This window comes from Thunnus thynnus, chromosome 15, assembly GCF_963924715.1.
Source record: "Thunnus thynnus chromosome 15, fThuThy2.1, whole genome shotgun sequence".
Taxonomy (NCBI): domain Eukaryota; kingdom Metazoa; phylum Chordata; class Actinopteri; order Scombriformes; family Scombridae; genus Thunnus; species Thunnus thynnus.
This window is the reverse complement of record NC_089531.1, coordinates 5,796,302-5,823,061: the sequence shown is the minus strand read 5'-3', so window position 1 is coordinate 5,823,061 and position 26,760 is coordinate 5,796,302. Positions and strand designations below refer to the sequence as shown.

General features: G+C 42.2%; 1 protein-coding gene across 4 annotated transcripts in view; it reads left to right on the top strand.

Moving 5' to 3' along the window:
- Nucleotides 1-26,760, top strand: part of LOC137198314 (chromodomain-helicase-DNA-binding protein 4-like) — a 31,141-nt gene extending 4,381 nt beyond the window's left edge. For 2 of the 4 annotated variants that reach the window (XM_067612066.1, XM_067612067.1), the window contains exons 4-41: nucleotides 558-800; nucleotides 4,556-4,674; nucleotides 4,935-5,200; nucleotides 5,428-5,558; nucleotides 5,681-5,819; nucleotides 8,183-8,352; nucleotides 9,320-9,553; nucleotides 10,041-10,244; nucleotides 10,334-10,542; nucleotides 11,271-11,402; nucleotides 11,509-11,608; nucleotides 11,807-11,998; nucleotides 13,894-14,094; nucleotides 14,208-14,345; nucleotides 15,174-15,295; nucleotides 15,498-15,671; nucleotides 15,800-15,941; nucleotides 16,261-16,392; nucleotides 17,823-17,940; nucleotides 18,070-18,194; nucleotides 18,312-18,404; nucleotides 18,518-18,656; nucleotides 18,766-18,944; nucleotides 19,178-19,355; nucleotides 20,173-20,262; nucleotides 20,849-20,940; nucleotides 21,076-21,209; nucleotides 21,472-21,616; nucleotides 22,276-22,429; nucleotides 22,591-22,688; nucleotides 22,795-23,086; nucleotides 24,027-24,080; nucleotides 24,812-25,033; nucleotides 25,127-25,235; nucleotides 25,373-25,505; nucleotides 25,651-25,846; nucleotides 26,145-26,320; nucleotides 26,433-26,760. In XM_067612066.1, coding sequence (XP_067468167.1) covers nucleotides 558-800; nucleotides 4,556-4,674; nucleotides 4,935-5,200; nucleotides 5,428-5,558; nucleotides 5,681-5,819; nucleotides 8,183-8,352; nucleotides 9,320-9,553; nucleotides 10,041-10,244; nucleotides 10,334-10,542; nucleotides 11,271-11,402; nucleotides 11,509-11,608; nucleotides 11,807-11,998; nucleotides 13,894-14,094; nucleotides 14,208-14,345; nucleotides 15,174-15,295; nucleotides 15,498-15,671; nucleotides 15,800-15,941; nucleotides 16,261-16,392; nucleotides 17,823-17,940; nucleotides 18,070-18,194; nucleotides 18,312-18,404; nucleotides 18,518-18,656; nucleotides 18,766-18,944; nucleotides 19,178-19,355; nucleotides 20,173-20,262; nucleotides 20,849-20,940; nucleotides 21,076-21,209; nucleotides 21,472-21,616; nucleotides 22,276-22,429; nucleotides 22,591-22,688; nucleotides 22,795-23,086; nucleotides 24,027-24,080; nucleotides 24,812-25,033; nucleotides 25,127-25,235; nucleotides 25,373-25,505; nucleotides 25,651-25,846; nucleotides 26,145-26,320; nucleotides 26,433-26,447 — 5,790 coding nt within the window. In that variant the 3' untranslated portion in view covers nucleotides 26,448-26,760. The remainder of the gene's footprint in view (nucleotides 1-557; nucleotides 801-4,555; nucleotides 4,675-4,934; nucleotides 5,201-5,427; nucleotides 5,559-5,680; nucleotides 5,820-8,182; nucleotides 8,353-9,319; nucleotides 9,554-10,040; nucleotides 10,245-10,333; nucleotides 10,543-11,270; nucleotides 11,403-11,508; nucleotides 11,609-11,806; nucleotides 11,999-13,893; nucleotides 14,095-14,207; nucleotides 14,346-15,173; nucleotides 15,296-15,497; nucleotides 15,672-15,799; nucleotides 15,942-16,260; nucleotides 16,393-17,822; nucleotides 17,941-18,069; nucleotides 18,195-18,311; nucleotides 18,405-18,517; nucleotides 18,657-18,765; nucleotides 18,945-19,177; nucleotides 19,356-20,172; nucleotides 20,263-20,848; nucleotides 20,941-21,075; nucleotides 21,210-21,471; nucleotides 21,617-22,275; nucleotides 22,430-22,590; nucleotides 22,689-22,794; nucleotides 23,087-24,026; nucleotides 24,081-24,811; nucleotides 25,034-25,126; nucleotides 25,236-25,372; nucleotides 25,506-25,650; nucleotides 25,847-26,144; nucleotides 26,321-26,432) is intronic. The other 2 variants (XM_067612070.1, XM_067612068.1) reach the window with 2 other exon arrangements.

Sequence of the window (26,760 nt, the reverse complement as noted above, 5' to 3'; positions counted from 1 at the left end):
TTTCCTTATTTTTTACAAAAGCAATGTTTTTTTCTTCATGTTAGAAACGTAAAACTTGTCCAGTTTGCATTTTTTTCTGCATCTTTTTTTCCCTCCAATCATTAACCATAAAGAGGTGGTTTTCCTGCATACTTACATGTCTAAATAATATCTGTTTTTACGAGAAGAAAGTCTGATCAATTTTAAAGGATCTCAGACGTCAGTAAACTGAGGAACTGACCAGTCAGAAATACAGTCAGAGTTATTATCTTGTATGACTTAAGGAAATCTAATAACACTGCTTTGTACTGAAAGCAGAAGTATGTCTACAAATCAATCAGGAAGTTGATATTTTGACTTCAAATTAAATTGGCTGTGGTGGTCAAATTGCATTGTGGGTAATGTAGGCACCAGATTTTAACAAGGAACAAAAGGTGGATTAAAAAAGATGATATCGCTGTTTCTGCTGCACTGATTTAAGTACTTATTGTCGTCGTAGAAGTGCAACACTAAGACATCAGAGTTCTTTTAATGTTCTTACGCTGAGTTTCCTCGTTTCCACCCCCCTCCTCCCCCAGGAGCTACCCATCAGCTCCCCGGAGCTCATGGACATCGGCGGGGTGGAAGAGGCGGAAGACGGCGGTCCCGGCCAACGCTCCGACAGCGAGGGCAGCGACTACACTCCGGGACGCAAGAAGAAGAAGAGAGCCAGCAGCGGCAAAGAAAAGAAGAGGAGCAGCGCCGGCGCCGAACGGAGCGCCTCCAAGAAGAAAGACCCGGAACCGGAGGAAGACGAGGACGACGATGATGACGACAGCTCGGTAAGAAAAGCCGGACAGATGAATATATGTAATAATCAATATCTTGACACAGTATTTCCACCGTAATCGGACACAAAACGTCTTGTTTGAACCACAGAACGCTCATGAATTGTAATGATAAGTCGCAGTTTTACTATTACATTTGGTTTCATGCATATTTCTGTGGAATCTTGTGAAATCAGCTGAGATTTTCCCCCTTAAATGACGTGCATTATGTCAGACAGGCAACAATGACGGTCAAATGTCAAGAAGAGTAGAAGACGTAGTGATGAAAGAGTTTCATTCTTAGAAAATAAAAACCAGTCAGGTAGGAAACATGATGCATCCTCCTGACAGAATGACTGTGATGTGAAATTAAAACACACTTTGGTGCATTTTAAGTCACAGTCTGTAGCTGTCAGAGAATTCTAAGTATATTTACCTCCTGGATCGTCTGTATTTAAATGAAAAATGCAAAGATATGACTGCAGGTGTTTAGTTTTGGCTCTTGTGTGCACAGGAATAATGTTGGATGTGACTCCTAAAGGGGCCATACTAGCATGTTTGTAAGTTTTAGCTTCTTTTAAATAGAAAGAATCCACATTTTTGGCATACTTTTTCCAAACTTGCTTTATTTGTTTGTCCAAGATAACATTTTTGTTGCACCGTGGCACCTCATAGCAATACTGTATCTTTTGACAAAAATGCTGATTTGATATTCACTCATGGATTACAATGTTTCAACAAGTTTTCAGAGTACAAATAGATTTTTTATTTTGAAGAGAAAGGAATGGACACCGATAAAATGGTTAAAAAAATGCATTCAGATGTTTACAACAACAGACGTACAGCTAGGAAAGTGGTCAGACGTGATGTAAAGCGTATGTAGGTTGCAGTGTTTGATTCACTAAAACGTGCAAAATCATTGACGTGGTCGATCGATGCGAGCTGTGTGACAAACCGAACGATATATAACATACAGAAAACCAACATGGAGTTCTGCCTTTGTGGCCCAAATGCATCTTTTTTTTTTTTTTTTTTTTTTTAAATGAATGTAACTTTTGCAACAGCCCTTTTTTTTCTTTTTCTGCCACATGATGAGCTCCCTATTGACTGTGCACCTGTAATGGAGTCAGTCATGGTTTGACAAACACAGATGTGATATGAGAGATGGTTAAACAAAGAGCTGTCTGGTGGACTCGGAGCCCCGGCGGCCAATAGGGGGCCTTGTAGTTAATGACACTTATGCAAGGGGTGTTGTGTGGGGCGTGTGTGTGTGTCTGTATCTCTGGGGCGGGTGTGTAAAGGCATATATGCTGTTACCATGGCAACCCCGCTTAGCACCGCGCTGCACTGCGCTCTTGACCCTTTTTCTTTTTGGTTAGATAAACACATTTTGATTCATTTGCAGAGCCGCCCTCAATTCTGTCTGCAGGGCCACTCTGTAAGACGGCAAAATGGGGGGGGGGAATGGATTTTTGGTGAAAGGGTGTCGCTGTGCAATAAACGGGACCTTTTTTTTTAAACATTTAGGTAAAAAGTTCCAATGTAGAAGGAATTGTTTTTTATTGGCCAACATATTTACCAGTAATACACAGTTTTTGACAGTTTAAACAGTAATCGTTTGTACTAAGGTCCATCTTCTCCATTGTTAGGATTTTCTTCTTCTCTGTGGTTTGAGTTTCTCTGAGTCCAGCTTCTTAAATGTGAATATTTCCTGGTTTGTTTAGTTTAGGTTGCGGACTATTGGTCAGGAAAAGAGAGAAGACAGTTAAGGACGTCCCCTTGGGTTTCGGGAAACGGTGATCAACATTTTTGGACATTTCATAGATGAAACAACTAAATGATGAATCAAGAAAATCATCGGCAGATTAATTGATAATGAAAATAATTAGTTGCAGCCCTGGTCTGAAGAACGTCAGCGGTAATGGAAAATGTTCATCACATGTTGTCGGGGCCTAAAGTGATGTTTTCACTTTTTACGACTAAACACTCATAAAAGTAAAATGAAACTGAGAATATCAGCAAGTCCTGACATTTAAGAAGCTGGAACCAGATGTTTTGGCTGTCATGAATTTGTTGATTTAACCAGTGAATCATGTTTTTTTCTTCAGTGCTGAAAGAATAACTATCACCAAGCCGTTAAATGTAATTGTCTTCATTTAGTTGTCAGTGTTTTGTGGTGTTTGCTTTCTTGATGGTTGCTAATTTCTGACCCTCTTCACCACCCACTTTTACCTCCTTAACCATGCAAATGTGGTCTAGTAGAGCAGATAAAATCCTTTCTAAATGAACATGAAATTCAGCTGTTTGGGGAGGGGGAGGAAGACTATTTTGCCGCAGACCCTCCAATAAGAAGCTCTCACCGATGTCCAGATAGGGAACAAAAGTCTTTTTTTTTTTTTAGTTGGAAGGTTTTTGGCTTTTGTGACGCACCGCAGGAACCAAACAACATTTTCTAAACCCCCCCCCCAAGGTGGAACTGTTCAGCAGTCAACGTTGAATTAAAAGTCACAGCTGGTCCCACATGTCGGTCACTCAGTCCGTGCGTGATCAGTCGACGCTGTAATCATCCAGCGGGAGGTTTTTGACGTAAAAAAAAAAATTTGTTTTGTTGTGAATAATAACAATAATGTTTAGCAATAACCTTGGCACCAGTCATGTTGTCTCTCTGGCATATATTGAATTATGTCATAACAGCTTTGCACATGTTAAGGTCTGCTAAACCGGGTCCACACTGTGGTCATCTAATCAATTGATCAGATTAGTATCGATAGCTCCTCACGCTCGCTCAGTTTAAGTGGTTGTGAGAACAGATTTTTATGTTTTATACCATTTTTGATTTAGGGTTAGGGCATCAGGGTGTTAGATTTATGGTTAGGGTTATGGTCAGGGTTAGGGCCAGGTTTAGGGTTATGGTTAGGGTTAGGGCATCAGGGTGTTAGATTTATGGTTAGGGTTAGGGTTATGGTCAGGTTTAGGGTTATGGTCAGGGTGTTAGGGTTTTGGTCAGGTTTAGGGTTAGGGCATCAGGGTGTTAGGGTTAGGGTTATGGTCAGGTTTAGGGTTAGGGCATCAGGGTGTTAGGGTTAGGGTTATGGTCAGGTTTAGGGTTAGGGCATCAGGGTGTTAGGGTTAGGGTTATGGTCAGGTTTAGGGTTAGGGCATCAGGGTGTCAGGTTTAGGGTTATGGTCAGGTTTAGGGTTATGGTCAGGTTTAGGGTTATGGTCAGGTTTAGGGTTAGGGTTTTTGGCACTAAAGACTGTAGATAAATCTCCCAGCTGCTGTGCAGTCTGTGTAATATTATGTGAATGTTTTCACCCATGTGACTCTGTCGGCATTAATCTCTAAATGTTTCAAACAAGTTGGGCAGATGGCCTTTTTAGACCCAGGGGTCTTATTATTAGATTGTGTTTTTTACCACTCAGTAACGTTTTTTTTTTTTTTTTTTGGTTGTAATCATTCTGTCAAATTCTTGTGCTGGGCTTGTTTTTCTTGGTTTTATTCTCCAGTGACTGGCACAGGCGAAGCTTTAAGGAGTTTTTTAAGAAGGGGAATTTCTCAAGAGTTGGCGGAGCTTTTATAAACAGACAAATACTAGAAGCAGGAAGTTCTACTATTCTCAGAAGCTTGTGAATCCCGAACTGTGTTTTCACAACAGTAAAAAAAAAAAAAAAAAAAAAAAAAATCTTCCAGCAACTTTTTTCACAGGCTTGTTGTTTTCATCTTTCACATTTTTACTTAATATAGCTGCTTATTATGATGTTTCCTGTAGGAGCCCAAGTCGTCATCCCAGCTGCTTGATGATTGGGGCATGGAGGACATTGACCACATGTTCACTGAGGAGGATTATCGCTCCCTGACCAACTACAAGGCCTTCAGCCAATTCGTCAGGTAGAGACGCACACATTTTGATCAAATATCGTTATGTTTTCTTAGTGATCTTGCTCTTCCTGGAAAGAAATCCCTGCTCGTACTGGCTTTCACTTACTGATCTTTTTTTAATTTTTTTTTTCCATTCTTCTGGCCAATGTGGAAGTGAAATTTATCTAACATTTAAGATGAACTGGCCAGAAAAGTCCCCAAAATGTGTATGAGCTTTCTGTGTTTTTTTTTTTTTTTTTTTTTTTTAATTTTGCTTTCCTCACCTCCAGGCCCCTCATTGCGGCCAAGAATCCCAAGATCGCTGTGTCCAAGATGATGATGGTTCTGGGTGCCAAGTGGCGCGAGTTCAGCACTAACAACCCCCTGAGGGGAGCTGCCGCCGCTAACGCTGCCCTGGCCACCGCCAATGTACCTGCCGCTGTCGACAACATGGTAGCAGAAGTCGCCCCACCTGCTGCCGCACCGGCGCCCCCAGCAGAGCCTCCACAGCCTCCTGCACCACCACTCCGCAAGGCCAAGACCAAGGAAGGCAAAGGTACAAGGGGGGCAGGAGGGGTATCATGGCCAGATATAACTTTTTTTTTTTTTTTTTAAACTCTGCCCAAAGAGCAAATGAAAACAAAAGCCTCATCAGCCAGTAAGAATGTTTAGCGGCTGAAGTGGCTTTTCTTTTAAAGCTCCAGGAGCACCGGCCAGTTTCCCCTCCCCGAATCTCAGACTCTGTGCATGACCGACCTTTCTCTTTTTTTTTTTGTTTTGCAGGTCCCAACGCCCGCAAGAAGTCCAAGACTGCACCTAAACCACAAGAGAAGAAGAATAACGCAAAAACCAAGAAAGTGGCTCCTCTCAAAATCAAACTGGGAGGCTTCAACAGCAAGAGGAAACGCTCATCGGTACGACCAGTCCTCTTCTTTTCCTACATTTCTCACATGAATACAGTTGAGACAGGCACAGGGAAGTGTCCTTAACACAACATGAAATTCAAGTGTTTGTTTTTCCATGCTTGTGTGCGCAGAGCGAGGAGGACGAGCCCGACGTGGACAGTGATTTTGAGGATGGCAGCATGAACAGTGTCTCCGTCTCAGAGGGATCCAACAGCCGCAGCAGCCGCAGCAAAAAGAAGCCGTCCAAGAGCAAACCCAAGAAGAAGAAAGGTATGTCTTCAGGCTCTGTGTGTGTGAGAGAGACTGGATGTTATGAAGCTTTTGCAATTTAATTTTCTTTTAATAGCCAGTATGAACAGGAGGAACAATTACAGTGAGGAAAACCTCTGAAATACATGAAGTTTTGTGTAAACTATGGGACCAGGTTGCTGAGTCAGAGTCAGAGCTCTACCTGAAGATTACAGGTTAAGCGAACAGTGTTGAATAGTAACAAGTGCGTGCAGGGTAAAGCATTAAAAATCTGAGGAATGCACAACAATATGAGGAGGTGTATGCACACACACACACACACATTAGTCACTGTGACTGAGTCAGCAGAGTTTGATATATTTAGAAGGACAACATCTTGGACTGAGCTGTCGCCCACTGATGCATCCTCTAGCTGCTGTCACAAGATCGAAGAGCAGCACAGACGACGTCACGGATTGATTCAGATCAGCGGGTGAAAGGGGTCAAACAGACATGGCTGCTTCACTGTGGAAATCTTTTTAACTGCAGCGGTGGTGTTTTTGTTGAGTCTTTGTGGACTTTAGGTGAAAGGTTAGGCTCAGTTGTCTGTGAAGATTCTCAGTTATCCAAGGAGGGTCGGACCCAAGGCAGCTGGACTTTTTGCTTCTTATCCAAGAGGCTTCTTGAGTTCTGACTGGCAGGGAGTCCCAGGTATTTAACCTCTGCGGGGTCGTTATCAAGGTCATTGATACCGCTCAGTTTGTTAGTTCTCCTGGTTGTTATGACGACAGTCATTAGAGTTGTCAGAGTCACCTGAGGCCAAGCGTAAATGACAGTTGTTGAAGTTGTCACATGATGAGGCTAGATGTGAAGGGATGAAAGGACGGCATTGTAGGTGGGGGATAAATGGAGTCGTAGACCCCCACCTCTGTTGACGGATGGTTTCTCTACTTTGACGTCGTTTGCCTCCTTCGCTCTTCTTTCAGACCATCTGTTCTCCTTGTTAGGGATGTCAACAGTCAGTCGGTTAACCGCTGAGAATGTTTTTGACCGGTTACGCATGTCAGGCTATAGGTTAATTTGCATCAGATCTTCTTCTTGAATGGAGAAAGTACCGGTGTAAAACTGACTTCTACACTGAGTGAGTGTTGCGTTATGGGCTGTTTGTAGTATTAATGTTGCTAGGCTAGCAAGTGTCTTAAAGTCAGTTTATAGTGAGTGTGTTAGAGTCAGTCAGCCCTAGAAGGGTTTCGTCAGTCCAGTTTAACCTGCAGGACTTTCTGAAGGCTCGTGGAATGGAGGAAATAAATTCATGACGAGTTAAAACGAGTCCACTGCGTCTTCCAACATCTCTGCTGCATAAAATGAATATATCAAGCCGCCAAATACCACAGTCACCAGATGAAATGTAAAAATACTAACTGCCGAAAGAAATCATTTTTGACCGTTTCCAAGAGCCTGGTAGGAGAGCGTGTGAGTATGTAACTGTATTATGATGTAAGTTATATTCAAAAAGAAGCTTATTTTTGTTATTTTTCTAAAAACAGCTGTTGGAAAAGGGGGGCGGGGTCTCATAATCAGGGTCACTTAATATTTGTGTTATTATTTATATTTGTACCTTGAGACCGAGTACATTATGCCATTTAGAGCTACTTTGAAAAACACTTTGATGTGAAGAATGATGAGCTAAAAGCTACTTTTCAAACTTTTCCTGAAAATTAACCGCTTAGTTATCAGTTAAAGGGTGTCGGTTTGTTGACTACTCCCTGTCCAAAATATGTGTGTTGTTTTCCTTGAAAGAGTCTCTCTTATCTTTCAGGTGTAGATAAACTGCTGAGTCGTGACCTGCAGAGTTGAGTCATGCGTTTAATGGTTGTTAAATTCCTCCCGATATGCAAGTCTGTGCATTCTTCACTGCATCGGACTGCTTACAGTAGACTGCCTATCTTCAGTTTGGGTGTGCGGTCTTTTGGGTGGACCAGTTTCCATTTTAGTGTGTTGGGTGTGTTGTGTTTAGTTATTTTACATTTGAAAGTATATCATGCTGTTTTTCAAAAAATATCAAACACAACGTTGAGAGATACTGAAACACCTCAAGGTTGAGTTTTAGCTTTGTTTAGCCTTGCGTTAAAACTGTAGATAGGAAATTTTGTTTTGTAGCAAATATTCAGTTTTATATGTACATTTATGTAATAATGAAACCCTTCAATATCAGTCTGTTGGTGTAATTGAGGAAATGTATTCATGAGGGGAAAGAATGACTCACCGAGTGGGTTTTCCTCTGACAAACAACATAAACACGCAGCGGAGTGTTAATAAATGTTAAGCCTGGATCACAGCGTGCATCATCATTCATCCTTAGTTAGAAAACGATATTTTTTATTAAACTTGCTTCTTTTCACCAGAAGCAGAGGACGGGGACGGCTATGAGACGGACCACCAGGACTACTGCGAGGTTTGTCAGCAGGGTGGAGAGATCATCCTGTGTGACACCTGTCCCAGAGCGTACCATATGGTCTGCCTGGACCCTGACATGGAGAAGGCACCTGAGGGCACCTGGAGCTGTCCGCACTGCGTAAGTTTTTTTTTTCCTCTCATGTGGTGGATAGCAGCTGCAGTCGGCTTAGATTCAACAACAAAAAACCCACAGTCATGAAAAAGGTTTTAAAACGTCCGTAGAGATTTCTCAGACTTCTCCTGCAGCATCATCCACTTATCTGCCATTGATCCAAATGCTGAATGTTCTAAAGCTGCTCTGATGCTCCGCTGGAATATTTAACAACTTATTACCAAAGTAATGATTTGTTTGGAAGGTGCCAAACACACACGGAGCAACTGTGGAGATGTGGATCATGCTGCAGGTGTAGTTTGAGAAGCTTCTATGGACAATAAATATGAAAATAACATGTCTGTAACTATTACTGAAACAGTTTAGTTGTGCAGTGGAAAAGAGAAACAACTTTTCTGTTTCTTGCAAGGGGTCAGGACACCTGCACCTGACAGCTGTGATGATTTATGGTCACTCAGAACTGGTTCTTACTGGTTTATAAGTCATACCAAACGGCTTTACTCAAAGGCGGAGGGGGGAGATGCAATATTGTTTAAATGCGGGGATAACAGCACATCTTTTAGTGTTGCACTTTGGCTGTCAATCGTGTTAGCTTGGGTCTCTCGTTTGTCACACTACATGAGCATTGGTAACCAGGGTAACCGGGCTAGCATACACCCATGAGCATGCTACAGCTAAGTGGTGCACTGCCAAAACGTAAGTGGAATATTAAACTATTTTGACAGTAATTGTTTGGATCACGGAGGATGCTAAACTGAGGAAAGTTGCGTACCGAACGGTTTGGGACGAATACACAAACTGTCACATCCTTAGTTTACTATGATATTTAGTGTACAGTGTAATATGGAATTGGACAAACAAAAACAAAGCCTTCAAATCAAGATTTTTTCTTAAAAATTGAAACAGGAACAGCAAGAACATTTGTGTTTTTAGAAAGTTAATGAATAAAAGACCTGAATTTCCTCATTTCCAGGAGAAGGAGGGCATCCAGTGGGAGGCCAGAGAGGAGGGCTCAGAAGGCGAGGAGGACAACGGTGAGGTGGGCGAGATGGAGGAAGACGACCACCACATGGAGTTCTGCAGGGTGTGTAAGGACGGAGGGGAGCTCCTGTGCTGCGACTCGTGCCCCTCGTCCTACCACATCCACTGCCTCAACCCACCGCTCCCCGAGATCCCCAACGGAGAGTGGATCTGCCCCCGCTGCCTGGTGAGTCTGCCGATAGTCAGGGATGTGATCTGCTGGAGGTTTTTCATTGATCCCACTGGATGTTTCTTCTCATTCTGCTCAGCGTAACTGGATTGGAAAAGGTTTATTATTGATGAAGTGGGTGTTTCTGTGCTCGTTTAGGTCAGCGTGGCTCGATTAGTGGTTAAAAATTCCCCAACCAGCTCAAGCAACTAAAGCAGAGGCACGTTCAGAGATTCCTCTGTGTAACCAGAGAAACTTCAGGCAGATTTGATGGCTTCCACCATTTATTTTATCATATCTTTGGCTGCAGCTTTTTGAGAAACTTTGGGAAATGGAAGTTGCAACTAACCATTAGATAATATTCAGATCTTTAAATAGTTGATTGACAGAAAACATATTATTTTGAAAGTTCATAAATTGCACCAAACATTTGCAGATTTTCAGAGAACCTGATGTGATAAGAAAAGGACGGATGCTATAATAATTTTTCTCTCCCTCCCTCCAGTGTCCCCCCATGAAGGGGAAGGTCCAGAAGATCCTGACGTGGCAGTGGGGCGAACCTCCTCCCCCTACACCTGTTCCCCGTCCCCCAGACCTCCCGGCTGACGCCCCCGACCCCGCCCCGCTGGCAGGGCGGCCGGAGAGGGAGTTCTTCGCCAAATGGTCCAACATGTCATACTGGCACTGCTCCTGGGTCACAGAGCTGCAGGTATGTTTAAAAAAACACATTATTGACATTGTTTTAGATAAAGATTAGAAATCTCCTCTCTAACTTTCTTCCCTCCATCTCCTCTCCAGCTGGAGCTTCACTGCCAGGTGATGTTCAGAAACTACCAGAGGAAGAACGACATGGACGAGCCGCCGCCCATCGACTTCGGCGACGGAGAGGAAGACAAGAGCGTCAAGAGGAAGAACAAGGACCCCATGTACGCACAGCTGGAGGAGAAATACCTCCGCTTTGGAATCAAGATGGAGTGGCTGATGATCCACCGCATCCTCAACCACAGGTCAGCACACAGTCAGAGCTTCTCACAGTACTGTTGTTGTAAAACTTCCTTTTTAAAGATTACAAGACATCGGCTGCATTTACACGAAGACGAATAAAGTTAAAAATCCAGTCATCGTATTAAAATGGCCAAAATGAATCGTTGAAAACCTTTTTAATTTCAGATAAAATAAAAATTAAAACATTTCTACCAATTACTTTCTATTTTCAAATGGAGATTCTTTCCTATAAGACCAATTTTTGTTCATTAACCACATTTTATTCCACTTTTGACACATGCAGAGGGACGTTTTACAGTAGGAATGGTGCATTTTTAAAAGATAACATGAAACATATTGCAGGCTTTTATCCTAAGCTCCACATAAAACTACCAGATGCAAGTATTTCTAATATTGTAGGTATTAGTGTCATGTAGAACTGCAATTAATGATTATTTTCATTTGGTCTATAAATGGTCAGAAAATGATGATGAAAAATGGCTGTTTTATAATTTTCAAGTGTCCAACCAACTGTCCAAAACCCAAAGATATTCAGTTTACTATCACATATGACACAGAAAAGTATGAAAGCATGCTTAAAAAATGATTAAATCGACTAATTGATTATCAAAATAGTTGCCAATTGATTTTTTGTTGATAGACTAATCGTTGCAGCTCTAGTGTCAGGCTTTACTCACCTAAATATGAAATTAATCAGTGTTTTTTTTGTTGTTTTTGCTCTTATTTGCAGCGTGGACAGAAAGAATAACGTCCACTACCTGATCAAGTGGCGAGAGCTGCCGTACGACCAGGCGACCTGGGAGGCCGAGGACATGGACGTACCCGAGTTCGACGTCTACAAAGTGCAGTACTGGAACCACAGGTAACGATAAAGACACGGAAAACACATCGATGCAGATTTGAACCTACGTACACCATCTACCGACGCGAACCGCTTCACTAACCGGGTATATGTGTGTTTCATCCAGAGAGCTGATGATGGGAGAGGAAGGAAAACCTGGAAAGAAGATCAAGGTGAAAGGTCGAGTGAAGCGGCCGGACAGACCTCCCGAGAACCCCGTGGTAGATGTAAGTTCACAGTATCGATTACTGACATTTGTACAAAATTCAAATATGTTTTTAAGCCCAATATAGACAGTATTTTGTCTGTTTCTGCTCTTATTATTGCTTATTTTGACCTTTTTAATACCTTGCCATTGGATTAGAACCTCTAAACTGAAGAGCTTTTCAAGTAACATTAACATGATTGTTTTTCGGTTTTCACAGCCGACCATCAAGTTCGAGCGTCAGCCGGAGTACCTGGACAGCACGGGCGGGACGCTGCATCCCTACCAGCTGGAGGGACTCAACTGGCTGCGGTTCTCTTGGGCTCAGGGCACCGACACCATCCTGGCCGACGAGATGGGTTTGGGAAAGACGGTCCAGACCGCCGTCTTCCTCTACTCGCTCTATAAAGAGGTGTGTTATGTTTGTTTGTAGTAAGTGTGTGAATGTGTTACATTCATGCTTTGGATATACTTCTTCTATACTGGTTTGTTGGAAACCATTATCTCAGCACATAAAATAGAAGTGAGATTAACTTTTTGTCTTCTCCATGATCTTCATTAAATTTATCTCATATTTTGTTAAAAACTAATTAATTTTACATATTTAACAGCATTTTGGCTCAGCTGTAATGTCTCCTGTGTGACAGTGTAGCTGTCCGTAGAGAGCTGTCGTCCTATTGGCCAGTAGCCATCCAGCCATTTTGTATAAGTCAGGTGAAATCTGACGACATTAAGTTGGATCTTAAACAGTAAATACTTAGTCAGTTCACATGTGCAGCTGCTGCCACCTAAAGGTGGGAGGCCATAATGCACTTCCTGTCAGAGCAGCAGGAGATCAGTTAGCCTTCAGATAAACACAAGAGTGAACTAAAGGATTTTATTCTCACACATTTACTCCTCGTCTGTTCATTTATATTTTTCTGTTTTTTTCATTTAGTTTAAATCCTCCAAAAAATGTGTTTTGCTTCTTGTTTGAGCGTCTCTGTGCAGAATGATGTACGTGCAGAGTTTGTTTTTTCACGCTCATCTGCTGAAGAGGGAAAGTTTCTCAGTGCTCACGTTTAACACGTGTTCCTACGAGCGTGATTTATGACATCACAACTAGTTTGGAGCCAATCCTGGTCCAGTATGTGTAACGGGGGACTATATTAGCCTCACAGTTTATGATGCCCCCCTTTAAGTTTGTTTTGTATGGCTGATAATAGTGACAACCTATAGTCTCTGCGTTGTGTTGTGATGATGATGATGATGATGATGGTGGACTCCAACGAAAACACCCAGACAGCTCCGATGTCGATTCAATGATGTCTGTTTATTGCTTACAAGCACTCCGGGATCTGGGGGATACAAACCCGGTCTCAGTAAAACTATTTAACATAAATAAAATCATAATCAAAGGAAACTTACAAAACTAATAAATGATTTCTGTGACGAAGCTTAATAACCGTTAAATAACAAATTACAGGACCAACGGTCTAACCTTGACCAGGATCAAAAACTCTCTATATTACAGATTACACAAAGATCACAAATCACTCTGAATGTCAATATAATTATAATTAGTAATAAAGTCTATCTCAGGTCAGCTATACATTATTATTTACAGGTTTAATAGTCACACACTCACCTGGTCTGACTTGTTGCCCCGGTGATGGGCTTTATAGCTGCATCGTTACCTTGGATACTATGTAGCCAAGTATTAAATATAACAGCATAAAATAATGAAAATGACACAAATATGTACACCTTACAACTATTAGATAAAGGTAAAATTACTGACAAAATTATATTCTATATGAAAAGATTTTGCTGTTAGACATAGTGACCATTTAAAGCACAACTAATGTATTTAATGTATGCAAGAGGCAGATGTTACATATGCAACTTACACAAGTGTGATGTGGAAACTTGAAGCCTCCAGTGCACAAACACTGAGAATGGACTCAACTACTTTTCTGACCTTTTCTGTAATTTTATGTGATAGAGGATCAAGCATTTTCAAATATTTCTTAAGAGTTAATTATCATTTATGCAAAGTGATACTTGGTAGCATAAAGTGAATTATGAGGTGTCCCTTTCACCAAAAGGCTAATATCTCATTTTGGAAAGAAAGCGTGCAAATGAAGGCTGAGATTTTACTTTCAAACTTCTTTCCTCTCATCTGTTTGAAATGATACAAACACAGTGTTGGTTACTGCATCTCTGAAATGACAGGGTTGTATTTTGACTAATGTATAAAACATCCAGTTTACTGACCAGTGATTTAATTCGACATACTGAACCGACTTCCTCTCTCTCCACCTCCAGGGTCACTCCAAGGGGCCGTTCCTGGTCAGCGCCCCGCTCTCCACCATCATCAACTGGGAGCGAGAGTTCGAGATGTGGGCCCCCGACATGTACGTGGTGACGTACGTCGGAGACAAAGACAGCAGAGCCGTCATCAGAGAGAACGAGTTCTCCTTCGAGGACAACGCCATCCGTGGAGGAAAGAAGGCGTCCAGGATGAAGGTGAGAGGACGGCTGGTGAACTGATGCATTTTATAGACATAACGAAAGTCTGGATGAATTATAGATCATTTGAGAATTGAGTTTAAGGTCTCCTGTGATTTTGTCACAAACAGAAAGACTCGTCGATTAAGTTCCACGTCCTGCTGACTTCCTACGAGCTGATCACCATCGACATGGCCATCCTGGGCTCCATAGACTGGGCCTGCTTGGTGGTGGATGAGGCCCACAGGCTGAAAAACAACCAGTCCAAGGTATGAACACGCACTCTTTTATCCAAAAGATCAACAGGTGATTCTTCCTGACTTCCTGTTTTTGGGGAAATACAGACAATCTATAGGCTGACGAATCTGCTTTGTGTTTCTACACGAAGCCTTTATCAGAGCGTTTATGACAACAATACAGTCGAAATGTTAAATGCTCTGTAATATGAAGCGGCAGCAGTAGGAAATGTCGGGTTCACATTAACGGTAACTTAGTATGCTCTCTTTTGTTAAAGACAAATCATGTGATCACCTGCACCTGTACAGATCTTCCTACTCTCTACAAAAAAGGAATTAAATATAGTTAGACAAAATATAAATAAAAGGCAAAACAAGACGAAATAAACAATGCAACATGAAACAAACAAAAAAAAAGGAAATCCCTCAAGTTCTACATTTATAAAAGTATCCAAAAAAAACCAGTAAGGCAATGCCCAGAACAAAGAGTTAAGTAGCTGTTATGGAGCTTTCATTCAAGTCACATGATTTTCATTAGTAGATCGAGGTTGTGATTCAATTGTAGATGTTCAACTTTCCATTCTTTTTATGAGCACTTTAAAGACTTATTTTCCATGTTAGAATCAGCAGTTAAAAAATTAAATGAACCACAGTTCATCACACCTACTCTCATCACAGTGGACATTATTTCGTCAGCTGCCTTCATCGAGGTCAAGACTTTGCTTTTAAGCTCTATTATTTGAAGAATCATTACCAGTCGGTTATGATTCTCGGAAACAACTGGAATAAATAGAATCAAGTAATAAACATGAATTGATGTCGTAAACATGCTGCTCTCTTTGTGTGTTTCCTCTGCTGTAGTTTTTCCGGGTGTTGAACAATTACCCTCTTCAGCACAAACTGCTGCTGACTGGAACACCTCTGCAGAACAATCTGGAGGAGCTTTTCCACCTGCTCAACTTCCTCACACCTGAGAGATTCAGGTAGGACATGAAATGTTTCTATAGCAGGACAGTTTTTAGAGGATTTCTGGAGGGTTTTCCTTCAGGTGTAACGTCATAATTTATAGATCAGGAAGCAAACTGGACACGGTAGCACCAGTCCAAAGAGATTTAAGTTGATGAGTAATGTTAATACCTCACCTCGCGGTAACTGACCTGTCCGTGTCCGTCTCTCCGCCCGCAGTAACCTCGAAGGCTTCCTGGAGGAATTCGCAGACATCGCAAAGGAGGACCAGATCAAGAAGCTGCACGACATGCTGGGTCCTCACATGCTCAGGAGGCTGAAGGCCGACGTCTTCAAACACATGCCTTCAAAGACCGAGCTCATTGTCAGAGTGGAGCTTAGCCCCATGCAGAAGTGAGTCAGGAGGAGAGATAAAGAGACGGCATAAAAAGATGAAAATGGAAGCGTGGATGCTGTTTGGACAGAGGAGGACCAGGCAGGAAGTAAAATCTGGTAAATGTGTGTCTGTCTTCTGCTTGCAGGAAGTACTACAAATTCATCCTGACGAAAAACTTTGAGGCTCTGAACACCAAAGGAGGAGGAAACCAGGTCTCTCTGCTCAACGTCGTCATGGACCTCAAGAAATGCTGCAACCACCCCTACCTCTTCCCCGCGGCTGCTATGGTACGACCCCGAACATCAGGGAGAAACTATTTTATTTCAGATTCATGTGAATTTTTTTTTTATTACTATTTAGAAAATGCCTTCGTTACGGTGTGGCCAAATGATTCTCATTTTCTACAATTATTTAAGCCATGAAATTGACTTAAATTCTATATTTTCATGCTTTAACTGGAGGGTTTAAATCAAGGTCGATTTGTCTTTTTAGGAAACATTTCTTCCAAAATTTTACTTATTTTTGGTTCCATCCTTTTGCAGAATTTTATCTGCAGTCATTTCAGATTTCGCTAAACCTTAACGCTTGTTCGGTAACTCCCAACAGGAAGCTCCAAAGATGCCTAACGGGATGTACGACGGCCAGTCTCTCACAAAGGCTGCTGGGAAACTGCTGTTGCTGCAGAAGATGATGAGGAAGCTGAAGGACGGAGGACACAGAGTGCTCATTTTCTCTCAGGTAAGAGACCGGAGACATGACTCGACTGTAATTTACCGAATCATAAAACACTTTCACATCTTCCACTCTGCACTCTTACGGTGTTACTATAAAATACACGTTTAAGCAAAATCATCCCTCTAATAGGTGTCAGTAGCTCCATTTCTTTCATGTCCTGCTTTTTCTCTTTTGTGTGGTTATTTAGGGTCAAATTAATATTTCCTTTTGGCTCTGACTCTGTCAATCATTCTGGATAAAACTATCATCAAAAAGTCAAAACGTAGATTTTTTAGCAAACTAATTGAATATGTATCATCACAGTAAATGTTCAAACAGTCTCCTAACTGTTACGTTGAATGGTATCAGTATCGTCTAACAGTTTATTATCATGTATTCAATCTGCTCATTTGAGAAAATGAACACAACTTTAGTTTATCTTAATTGCTTGAAGAATCCCTAAAAAATTGTCGGCCGTATTGTCAGTTGTGTTTTGACAGATCATCATTAGTATCGGACTTTTACTGGAATGTTTCAAATCTGTTGCCCCCTTCACGTTATAGTGGGATATATTATGTTATTATACGTTGTTATTTTGTGTTGTTATTGTAACAAATTCTGTTATGTTTTTTCCTTTGGAAATAAAAACATTTGATAACAAAAAAAAGTCAAAAAATGGAAGTTTAAATGGCAAAAATAAGGTAGTAAAATTAGTAAGAACACTTCTTTCTGTTGGAAAAGGTGAAACGCAGGAAAGACTTCCTGCCACTTAAAAAATAAATACATTTTTAAAAAATGCAATGCAATGCAATACAGCAAGATGGATTAAACTTGAAACCCAAAGTCGTGCATCTTTTAAATTTAAAGTTGCTTCAGATTTCAGTCCTGCTTGATTTGGCGACAACCAGAAATACAACAGAAAATGAGCAGGTGAATCTGTTTACAGGCAACCAAACAAACCTGCATTGTTTTTAATAAAGACGTCAGTCAGAAATAATTGCAACTGCGAGTAGTTTTTCATACAACAGCAGTGAAGTTAGTTACCTGCTGAGAAGTTTGGGTTGTTTTGCGTGTTGCCTGCAGCTCTTCATCTAACAGCTCACTGTGACTCCTTCTATTCACTCCCTCGCAAAAATTATAAATGATCCAAAAAAAAGAGACTGTCGTTTTATTAAATTTTGATGATTTTTGTGTCCTGTGGTCGCTGACAAAACATTAGTTAACAGTCAAAATATTAAACACTCTGCAATATGAAGCAGCAGCAGCAGGAAATGTTGGGTTAGCATCAGCGGTAACTCGAAACTGCTTTGATATGATGTAGAGAGCGAAGAGTGAGGCTGAAATCTGTCAGATAAAATTGAGGTGGATTACACACATGCCTTTTAAAGATTACAACTTAAAGAACAGGCAGAAAAGCAACCGTTAAACAACTGTCTTCTATGTTTTTGCCGCAGATGACCAAGATGTTGGACCTGCTGGAGGACTTCCTGGAGAACGAAGGCTACAAGTACGAGAGGATTGATGGAGGGATCACAGGAGGGATGAGACAGGAAGCTATTGACCGCTTCAATGGTGAGACAGAGGACATAAAGCCTCTGCCCCTTCTAACGTAGATACACAAATGCAGAATCTTAAGATTTTCTAAACGTGGATGTAGAAAGTCTAGAAATGATCTGAACAGTTTGTGGTTTGTTCCTTCAGCTCCGGGCGCTCAGCAGTTTGCCTTCCTGCTGTCGACGAGGGCCGGAGGTCTCGGTATCAACCTGGCCACCGCCGACACCGTCATCATCTACGACTCTGACTGGAATCCCCACAACGACATCCAGGTACGGCATGATTACTGCTGATTCTGCTTTATTAATTGAAATACTCTGCTTAAATGTGCAGTTTTATTGCAAAGATTTTAGTTTAGTCAACTCCTCCTCCTCCTCCTGTGTGTCCAGGCCTTCAGCAGAGCTCATCGTATCGGTCAGAACAGGAAGGTGATGATTTACCGCTTCGTCACCAAGGCCTCCGTGGAGGAGAGAATTACTCAGGTGAGCAGGTGCAACACACAAAACCCAACAGTTAAACACTTGTAGTTTTCTCACCAGGCTTATTTACAAGGTGTCTTTGTCTTTGTGCTTCCCCTCCATCTTTCCTTTCTTAGGTTGCCAAGAAGAAGATGATGCTGACTCACTTGGTTGTCCGACCCGGTCTCGGATCCAAAACTGGCTCCATGTCCAAACAGGAACTGGACGACATTCTCAAGTTCGGAACAGAGGAGCTCTTCAAGGACGAGGCGGAAGGTGAGGGAGGGGGTTTTATTCTAAAAACACCGAGCCTCGGCGGACCGACGATTACGTGCACACAAATACGCTGAGATTTGAACTAATTTTTAACTGATTTTGTTGAAAGCGCGTTCCGGTGAGAACAAAGAGGAGGACAGCAGCATCATTCACTACGATGACAAGGCCATCGACCGTCTGCTGGACAGAAACCAGGACGCCACAGACGACACGGAGCTGCAGAGCATGAACGAGTACCTGAGCTCCTTCAAGGTCGCTCAGTACGTGGTCAAAGACGAGGAGGAGGAGGTGAGTTACTGCACTGCGATTTCTTCTCGCAAACTTTCCAACAGGCTGCTTGAGCTCTAGTCAGCAGTAGTGAAGAAAAAAACATCAGTGATAATATTGAGTTTTTATAATAAGAAGCATGACCCACAAGCACTTAACAAATTAAAATACCGAAGTTGAACCTCCTTTTCACCTGTTTCCTTTCTCCTCTCTCCTCCTCCCCCTCACCGTCCCGTTTTCTGCCGCCCCCTCAGGAGGAGGAGGTGCAGCGGGAGATCATCAAGCAGGAGGAGAGCGTGGATCCGGACTACTGGGAGAAGCTGCTGCGTCACCATTACGAGCAGCAGCAGGAGGATCTGGCTCGCAACCTGGGCAAAGGCAAACGTATCCGCAAACAGGTCAACTACAACGACGGATCGCAAGAAGACAGAGGTGAGAGGAAAGACTGTATTTAGGATGTTGACATTTTAGGAATTTAGCCACTTTTTCCATCCTTTCTCAACTGAAACTTTAGGAAAAGAAGTAGAAAAAACATTTTCATCTATTAAAAAAAACTTTATTCTTCTGCCGCACATTAAATCCAATCAATGCATTTCCATGATTCTGTAGTTAAAATGATCTAGTTAATTAATTCAGTACCAGTTGATTTGTCCTACGTTTACAAGCCCTTCATAATCATAACTTTGTGTTTTGCAACTTCAAACATGGCAACGCTAATGTTAATAAGCTGTATGGATCACGCACATATGAAAATAAATGTACTGTACACATGTAGACAGCTCTTATTTTTGTAATAGTTAAAGTGGAAAATGCTTTGCTTTCCAAAGTATCCTAGTTGAAATCTCCTCAGAAAACATGGCTGACACACGCAACATAAACAGAGTCGGTGCAGCAGGTAGCGAGGCTCCGCCACGTCTGTTCCTGATGTATTTCAGCTGTTGGCCTGCAGTCAGCAGGAGCAGGAAATACCTGCACGCACATCAAAGTCACACAACAACAGACGTGATGTGTGCTTGTGAGACAGAGGATGATTTATGACTCTTTTGTGTTTACATGTACATATGAAAGAAATGTCAGTTTCATCACACGAGTTCACAAAGAAGTTTTTATGAGTCTCACATTCAGTTCGGCTTCAGATTAACGAGTTCATTCATAGAAACCTGCAGCCCTGCTTCGACGTTCTGTAACCCAAGAAGATTGTCACATGGATTAATAATCTTCCTTTTTTGTTTTTTTTTTTATCTCAAAGCTGATTGGCAGGATGACCAGTCCGACGGCCAGTCCGATTACTCCGTGGCGTCTGAGGAGGGAGACGAAGACTTTGACGAGCGGACAGAAGGTAAAAACATCTGAGTTTTAGCAGATCTAAAGTCTAAATCTAAAGGTTTTTTGTTTGTTTTCAGCACCAGAATTATTGTCAGCTTTCATAAAGTCACTCGTTTGATTTATAAATTAGTTTATATTGTGATTTTTGTTTTGTGAAACTTTGATATTTGTGTCCTAACTTTGTATCTGGATGTAATACAGTAAATACAGATTTATATAAAAGTGCTTCACATTAAAACATTAATTAATAAACAAGCATGATCATTAAGAGTTGACAAAATAGAAAATGGAATAAAGTTCACAAAGCAGAAATAATATGAACAAAAACAACTAAATAGATTTTATAAAACTACAAACATCAGTTTAGGGGCAGAGAGAGCAAAAGTGCTGCTGGAGGTTTAAATATGTGTGAGCATATGAAAGATGAACTGAGGAAACATTAAAAACAGCTGATAATAAACAGCAAATAAAATGAAGAAGGGAGAAGAACAGGTCACATGATGCAGGATGAAGCAGTTCTAACACTGAACCGGATCATAAAATACAAATATTTTAATGTTATTACCCGTTTAATCACCACATCTGTTTCTTCTCTGCAGCCAACTCCCGCAGGCCGAACAGGAAGGGCCTGAGGAACGACAAAGACAAACCGCTGCCCCCCCTGCTGGCCAGGGTGGGAGGCAACATCGAGGTGAGCAGCTCGCCTCTCGCCCGGCACCGTCGGGCAGCTCCGTGTTTTATGACTGAAACTGTCTGTGTTTAAAAGTCTGATGTTTGATCCTCCGCCGTCTCTCTCTCTCTCTCTCTCTCTCTCTCTCTCTCCCAGGTGTTGGGTTTCAACTCTCGGCAGAGGAAGGCTTTCCTGAACGCAGTGATGCGTTATGGGATGCCTCCTCAAGATGCCTTCACCACCCAGTGGCTGGTCCGAGACCTGCGAGGGAAATCTGAGAAGGAGTTCAAGTAAGAAACAAGAAAAAAATAATCCTCAGACTTAAAAATAGAAGATTTCAGAGTGTCAGCAGGTCTTAAAAAGTCATTTAAATCATTTTTTTAATTGTAAAAATGTATTTCTTACTGTTTCCTCTGACTTCTTTCATTAGATGTAAGTTTATTTATTTCATGTTTTGTTCTTTCTTTTGTTTATTGAACTATTGAATTCATATCTAAGTAGGAAAAAAATGCAGATTTACTAAAGGAAGATTTCTCTCTCTCTCTCTCTCAGGGCGTACGTCTCTCTGTTTATGCGTCACCTCTGTGAACCCGGAGCCGACGGGGCCGAGACCTTCGCGGACGGCGTTCCCAGGGAAGGGTTGTCCCGGCAACACGTCCTCACTCGCATCGGCGTCATGTCGCTTATTCGCAAAAAGGTAAAAGACAAAACTTTGACTCTAAAAAAAAAAAAAAAGCAGTTGGTGATAAATGTATGTCTGTTTGAGTCTGTGATTAGTGGTTCAATCTATCAGCTGATCAGTATTGATAATCATTCAATAGTTTAAGTTTGAAAGTGTCAAACATTCACTGGTTCCAGCTGCTTTTCTCTGCTGTTTTATATCATAGTAAATTAAATATCTCTGGGATTTGTGTTGTCTGTCAGACAGAAGAAGCAACTTAAAGACCTGGACATTAAAACAGCCTGTAAGAGTTGTGTTTTAAGGCCGTTATTCATCATCGTTAGTCATCCTGGTATAAAGTCAATTATAAACTCCCGACGCAGCAGGAAGCGTCTCTGCTGCTGTAGAGTCGATCACAACATTCAACACATTTGAAGACTAGACGGTTTACAGCCTGCGTTACTCTGCCTTTTTATCAGCAGAATCATTGTAAACAACGATTGAACAGGCGAACTGTGAATCTACTGATGCATCGAATCTTCTACGTTTAGGGAGGCATCACACATGAAAACAACCGTTCCCTATTGCCATGTAGAATATGTCAGAAATAACATTTCAGCCTTATAATCCGAGTGTCTTTAAGTTATTTTTTTTGTGATATATTGAACTGACTTTAAACTCTTTGTGTTTTGCAGGTTCAGGAGTTTGAACATGTGAACGGTCAGTGGTCGATGCCTTGGATGGCCGAGCTGGAGGAGAACAAACGCGCCGCCGCTCAGCCTGAATCTCCTGGAAAAACCCCGTCCACCGGCACCCCCGCCGACACACAGCCCAACACCCCCGCTCCAGGTAACACACACACGCACACACACACACACACACGCACAACTCAGGTTTTTTCTTGGCCAGTTACTGTACATAAGGACGTCTTTCTGGTAAAAAATATCCTGGATAAGGTCACAAAGTACATTAAAAACAATATAATGAATGAATGTGTTTGTTTGTTGTAGTTGACGACTCCTCAAAGACCGAGGAGGCAGAGAAGGAGGTGAAGAAGGAGGGCGAAGCAGAGAAGAACGGCAAAGACTCGGCGAAGGCCGGCGGCGAGGTGAAGACACGATGCATTCACATGACTTGAATCTGCGTAGGATCTTTGGGTTCTGAACTTTTTTGTGTGTTATGTGTAACGAAATTCACCTCCACGTCTCCTCCAGGTGATCGCAATCCCAGACGATGACGAGAAGAGTCCGCCGGCCGACCAGCAGCAGCAGCAGCAGCAGCAGCAGCAACAGCAGCAGCAGGAGGAGAAGAAGAAGAACGGGGAGGAGCCGATGGAGACGGACAAACCCAGCAACGGAGAGGCGGAGAGCACGAAGGAGAAGGAAGGAGAGAAGGAGGAGGGAGAGAGCGAGAAGAAGAGCGCAGAAGGAGGAGAGGAAACAAAGTCACCCGCAGAGGCCAAGACAGAGGGGTCAGAGGTCAAACCCGAAGACTCTGAGGTCAAAGGTACGAATATTTTCCCCGTTAGACCGACTAAAAACGGTTCATGAACGTTTATCTCGGCAACTCTGATCAGCACTTGTGAACAAAAAGTTTGGCTTGAACTAAATTTAGCTGGTAAAACAAACAAAATGTTTAATAATAAAGTTTAAGATCGACATAAGACAGAAACATTCAAAGTTAATCTCATGTAAATATAAGATGTGGAGATTAATTTTGTGCCGCCTACGACCACAACGATAAGTTTGTTTGTTCATCGTCAGGCTGCTGAGCTCAATGTTAACAAATAAAGTAATAATAGAACAACAATATGTAGCAGCAGGTTGCAGCACAGTGAAATTTAAACTGTAATACTTATCGGATCATGTTCATACTCAGGTTTTCATGGACGTATGTTGTTATGTTGAAGTTTTCAGAAGAGCTGAAACGATTAGTCGAAATTCTCTCATCTCAGCTTCTCAAACGTGACTATTTTATGGTTTATTTACTCCTTTATGACAGTAAACTGAATGTTAATGGGCTTCGGGAATCAGTAATCGACATTTTTCATCATTGTTTTTTGACATTTCGTAGACCAAACGAGATAATAATCAACAGATGAATCAATAGTGAAGATAATTATTAGTTGCAGACGTTATTCTTAGAATTCAGGTCTCTCACTTTGAGTCAAAGCTGTGTTTTGAATCTGCAGCTAAGAAAGATGATGCTAATATAGAAAAACTGAAGGCAGAGATGATGAGCTGATGACTAAATGATGCAGTTATACTAAAGGATGCATCTATGTTGGATTCTAACACATCAGCTCAGACATGTGATCGTCCTCTAGAATCTGAACACAACAACTCAAATCTGACGTCTGTGATACCAAATCTGTCCAGCCGGTTAGTTTAGAAACACGGACGCGTCATCTCTCTATTTTTAATGTTTTTCTCTGTTTGTTTTGCAGCAGAAGAAAAGACAGAAAAGATGGACACCACACCTCCCGCAGAGGAGAAGAAAGGTACCAACAACACAGAAACAAACAGTAAAATAACGTCAGTCTGTAAGGAGAGGAGGTCTGCAGGTCATCTTAACTTGCTTCCTGTAATATTAATCTCAGTTAAAGATCCTTAAAAATCTCCTCCAGACACGTATTAATACTCTGCTTGGATCAATAATGTGCATCTGATTTGGTTTACGAACAAAAATTGCCAAATTAAAACCCTTAAAATGACCAGAATCTATAAATATGTAAATATATTTCATCTCAGAAGTTTAACTCTCTTAAAATCAGATTTTCAGTGAACTTCTAGTGTTAAACTCTGCACGATGAAGCTCAAACATCTTCATCATTTTTGAGTGGAGGGAGACTTTAATCGATAGTTGACTAAATGTTAACAATTAATGAAATACAGTGAATGTTTTTCCGTAATTAAACTGTTACTTTAACCACTAACGAGACAGATTCAGTAAACACAAAGTTACAAAACAACGACTTGGTTTAAATTTTTAAACACAGAAAACAGCTTTAAATCGTCTGTCGTCCAGTCGTTAACCGTCGCTCCTCTCTCCCTCTCTCTCTCCCTCTCTCTCTGTCTCTCTCTCTCTCTCTCTCTCTCTCTCTCTCTCTCTCTCTCTCTCTCTCTCTCTCTCTCTCTCTCTCTCTCTCTCTCTCTCTCTCTCTCTCTCTCTCTCTCTCTCTCTCTCTCTCTCTCTCTCTCTCTCTCTCTCTCTCTCTCTCTCTCTCTGCAGATCTGAAGGAGGATAAGGAGGCTCCGAAGCAGGAGGAGGCGACCAAACTGCAGAACGGGGACAGCAGCAAGGACGGCGGCAAGGAGAGCAGTAAGGAGGGCAGCGCCTCAGCCGCCGCCACCCCCACCGCTGCTGCCACCGCCACAGCAGGCGGAGCCAGCGAAGAGAAGAAGAAGGTCAAGACCCGGTTCATGTTCAACATCGCTGACGGAGGATTCACAGGTAGAAAAAACAAACACACACACACAGAGAAACACTCGTCTAAAGCTGTTTTTATTTCATCACTGACGTCTTTCTTCTCTCTCTCTCTGTCAGAGCTTCACTCCTTGTGGCAGAACGAGGAGCGCGCTGCCACGGTTACCAAGAAAACCAATGAGATCTGGCACCGTCGCCATGACTACTGGTTGCTGGCCGGCATCATACAGTATCCTTTTCCCACTCGATGTTTGTAACAAGGGGGGATCGTTGTTCTGGTGCCTTTTTTTATATGCGGTGACCTTTTGACCCCCTGGCAGTAATAAAGTGAAACCGTTGTTCTCCTTAACCCGTGACTTCCTGTAGACACGGTTACGCCCGCTGGCAGGACATCCAGAACGACGTGAAGTTCGCCATCCTCAACGAGCCTTTTAAAGGAGAAATGAACCGAGGAAACTTCCTGGAAATCAAGAACAAGTTCCTCGCCAGGAGATTCAAGGTACGAACGGAAACGTCGGCGCTGCAACGGTGTTACTCGCCTGTTGAATGTAGAAGAAATTTCAGCTCCAGGATGAATTGAGATCAAAATTAGAGATGATTGAGTTAATCTTACATCAACCCTCCTCCTTCCTCTCCTCCTCCAGCTGTTGGAGCAGGCGCTGGTGATCGAGGAGCAGCTGCGTCGCGCCGCCTACCTCAACATGTCGGAGGACCCCTCCCACCCCTCCATGGCCCTCAACACCCGCTTCAGCGAGGTGGAGTGTCTGGCCGAGTCCCACCAGCACCTCAGCAAGGAGTCCATGTCCGGGAACAAGCCGGCCAACGCCGTCCTGCACAAAGGTGAGACGAAGTGAATGAACGCAGGATGTGTCTTTTATCCGAACAGTTTAAATGAACTTTATCACTTTTAAATGTTAAAAACAAGAGTTTCAAAGAGTTTCATTCTTATATTTTGAAGTCCATTAGGTTGTAAAAGGTCTCAGAGATGCTTTTATCTCTCTGCTTTGAGAGCAGGACATGAAAAACCTGAAGAAAGAGGAAAATATTAAGAAATGGAAGTTGACAAAAATGACTCCTGAACTTAAAAAAAACAAAAGCTTCGGTGAGCGAGAGTCAAACGTTGGTCTGTTTCTCTCAGTGCTGAAGCAGTTGGAGGAGCTGCTGAGCGACATGAAGGCAGATGTCACCCGCCTCCCGGCAACCATCGCTCGGATACCGCCGGTTGCCGTGCGACTCCAGATGTCCGAGAGGAACATCCTGAGCCGGCTGGCGAGCCGAGGACCCGAGACACAGACGCAGGCACAGACACAACAGGTACAGACGGGACGGAGAACGACTTTCCACTCTGATTTTTATTATGCGCGGATTGAACGGAAGCAAACTTTGTCACAAAATTTCACACTTTCTGTTTGTTTCTCCTCCTCAGATGTCGCAGCAGTAGACTGAAACTCGGCTCTTTACCTCGAAAACCACCCCCTGCCTCACCTCGACATTCCTGATTGGTGCACAGCAGACCGACGGACAGCGCGCCCAAGCTTGAAGCCACGCCCAGTTCACTCCCCCTTCCCCCCCCAAAAAACAGACTTTACAGAGTTTTCTGGAGGGTCGAATCCCTTCCCAAGTTTGAGGCTGTGGACAGAAAAGCTATTTTATTTTTTTTTTTCCTCCTTTTTTCAATTTCTGTATTAATATTATTGATATAATGTTATTATGATGGTTTTTTTGGGACCTAAATAAAAAAATGTAATAAAGAA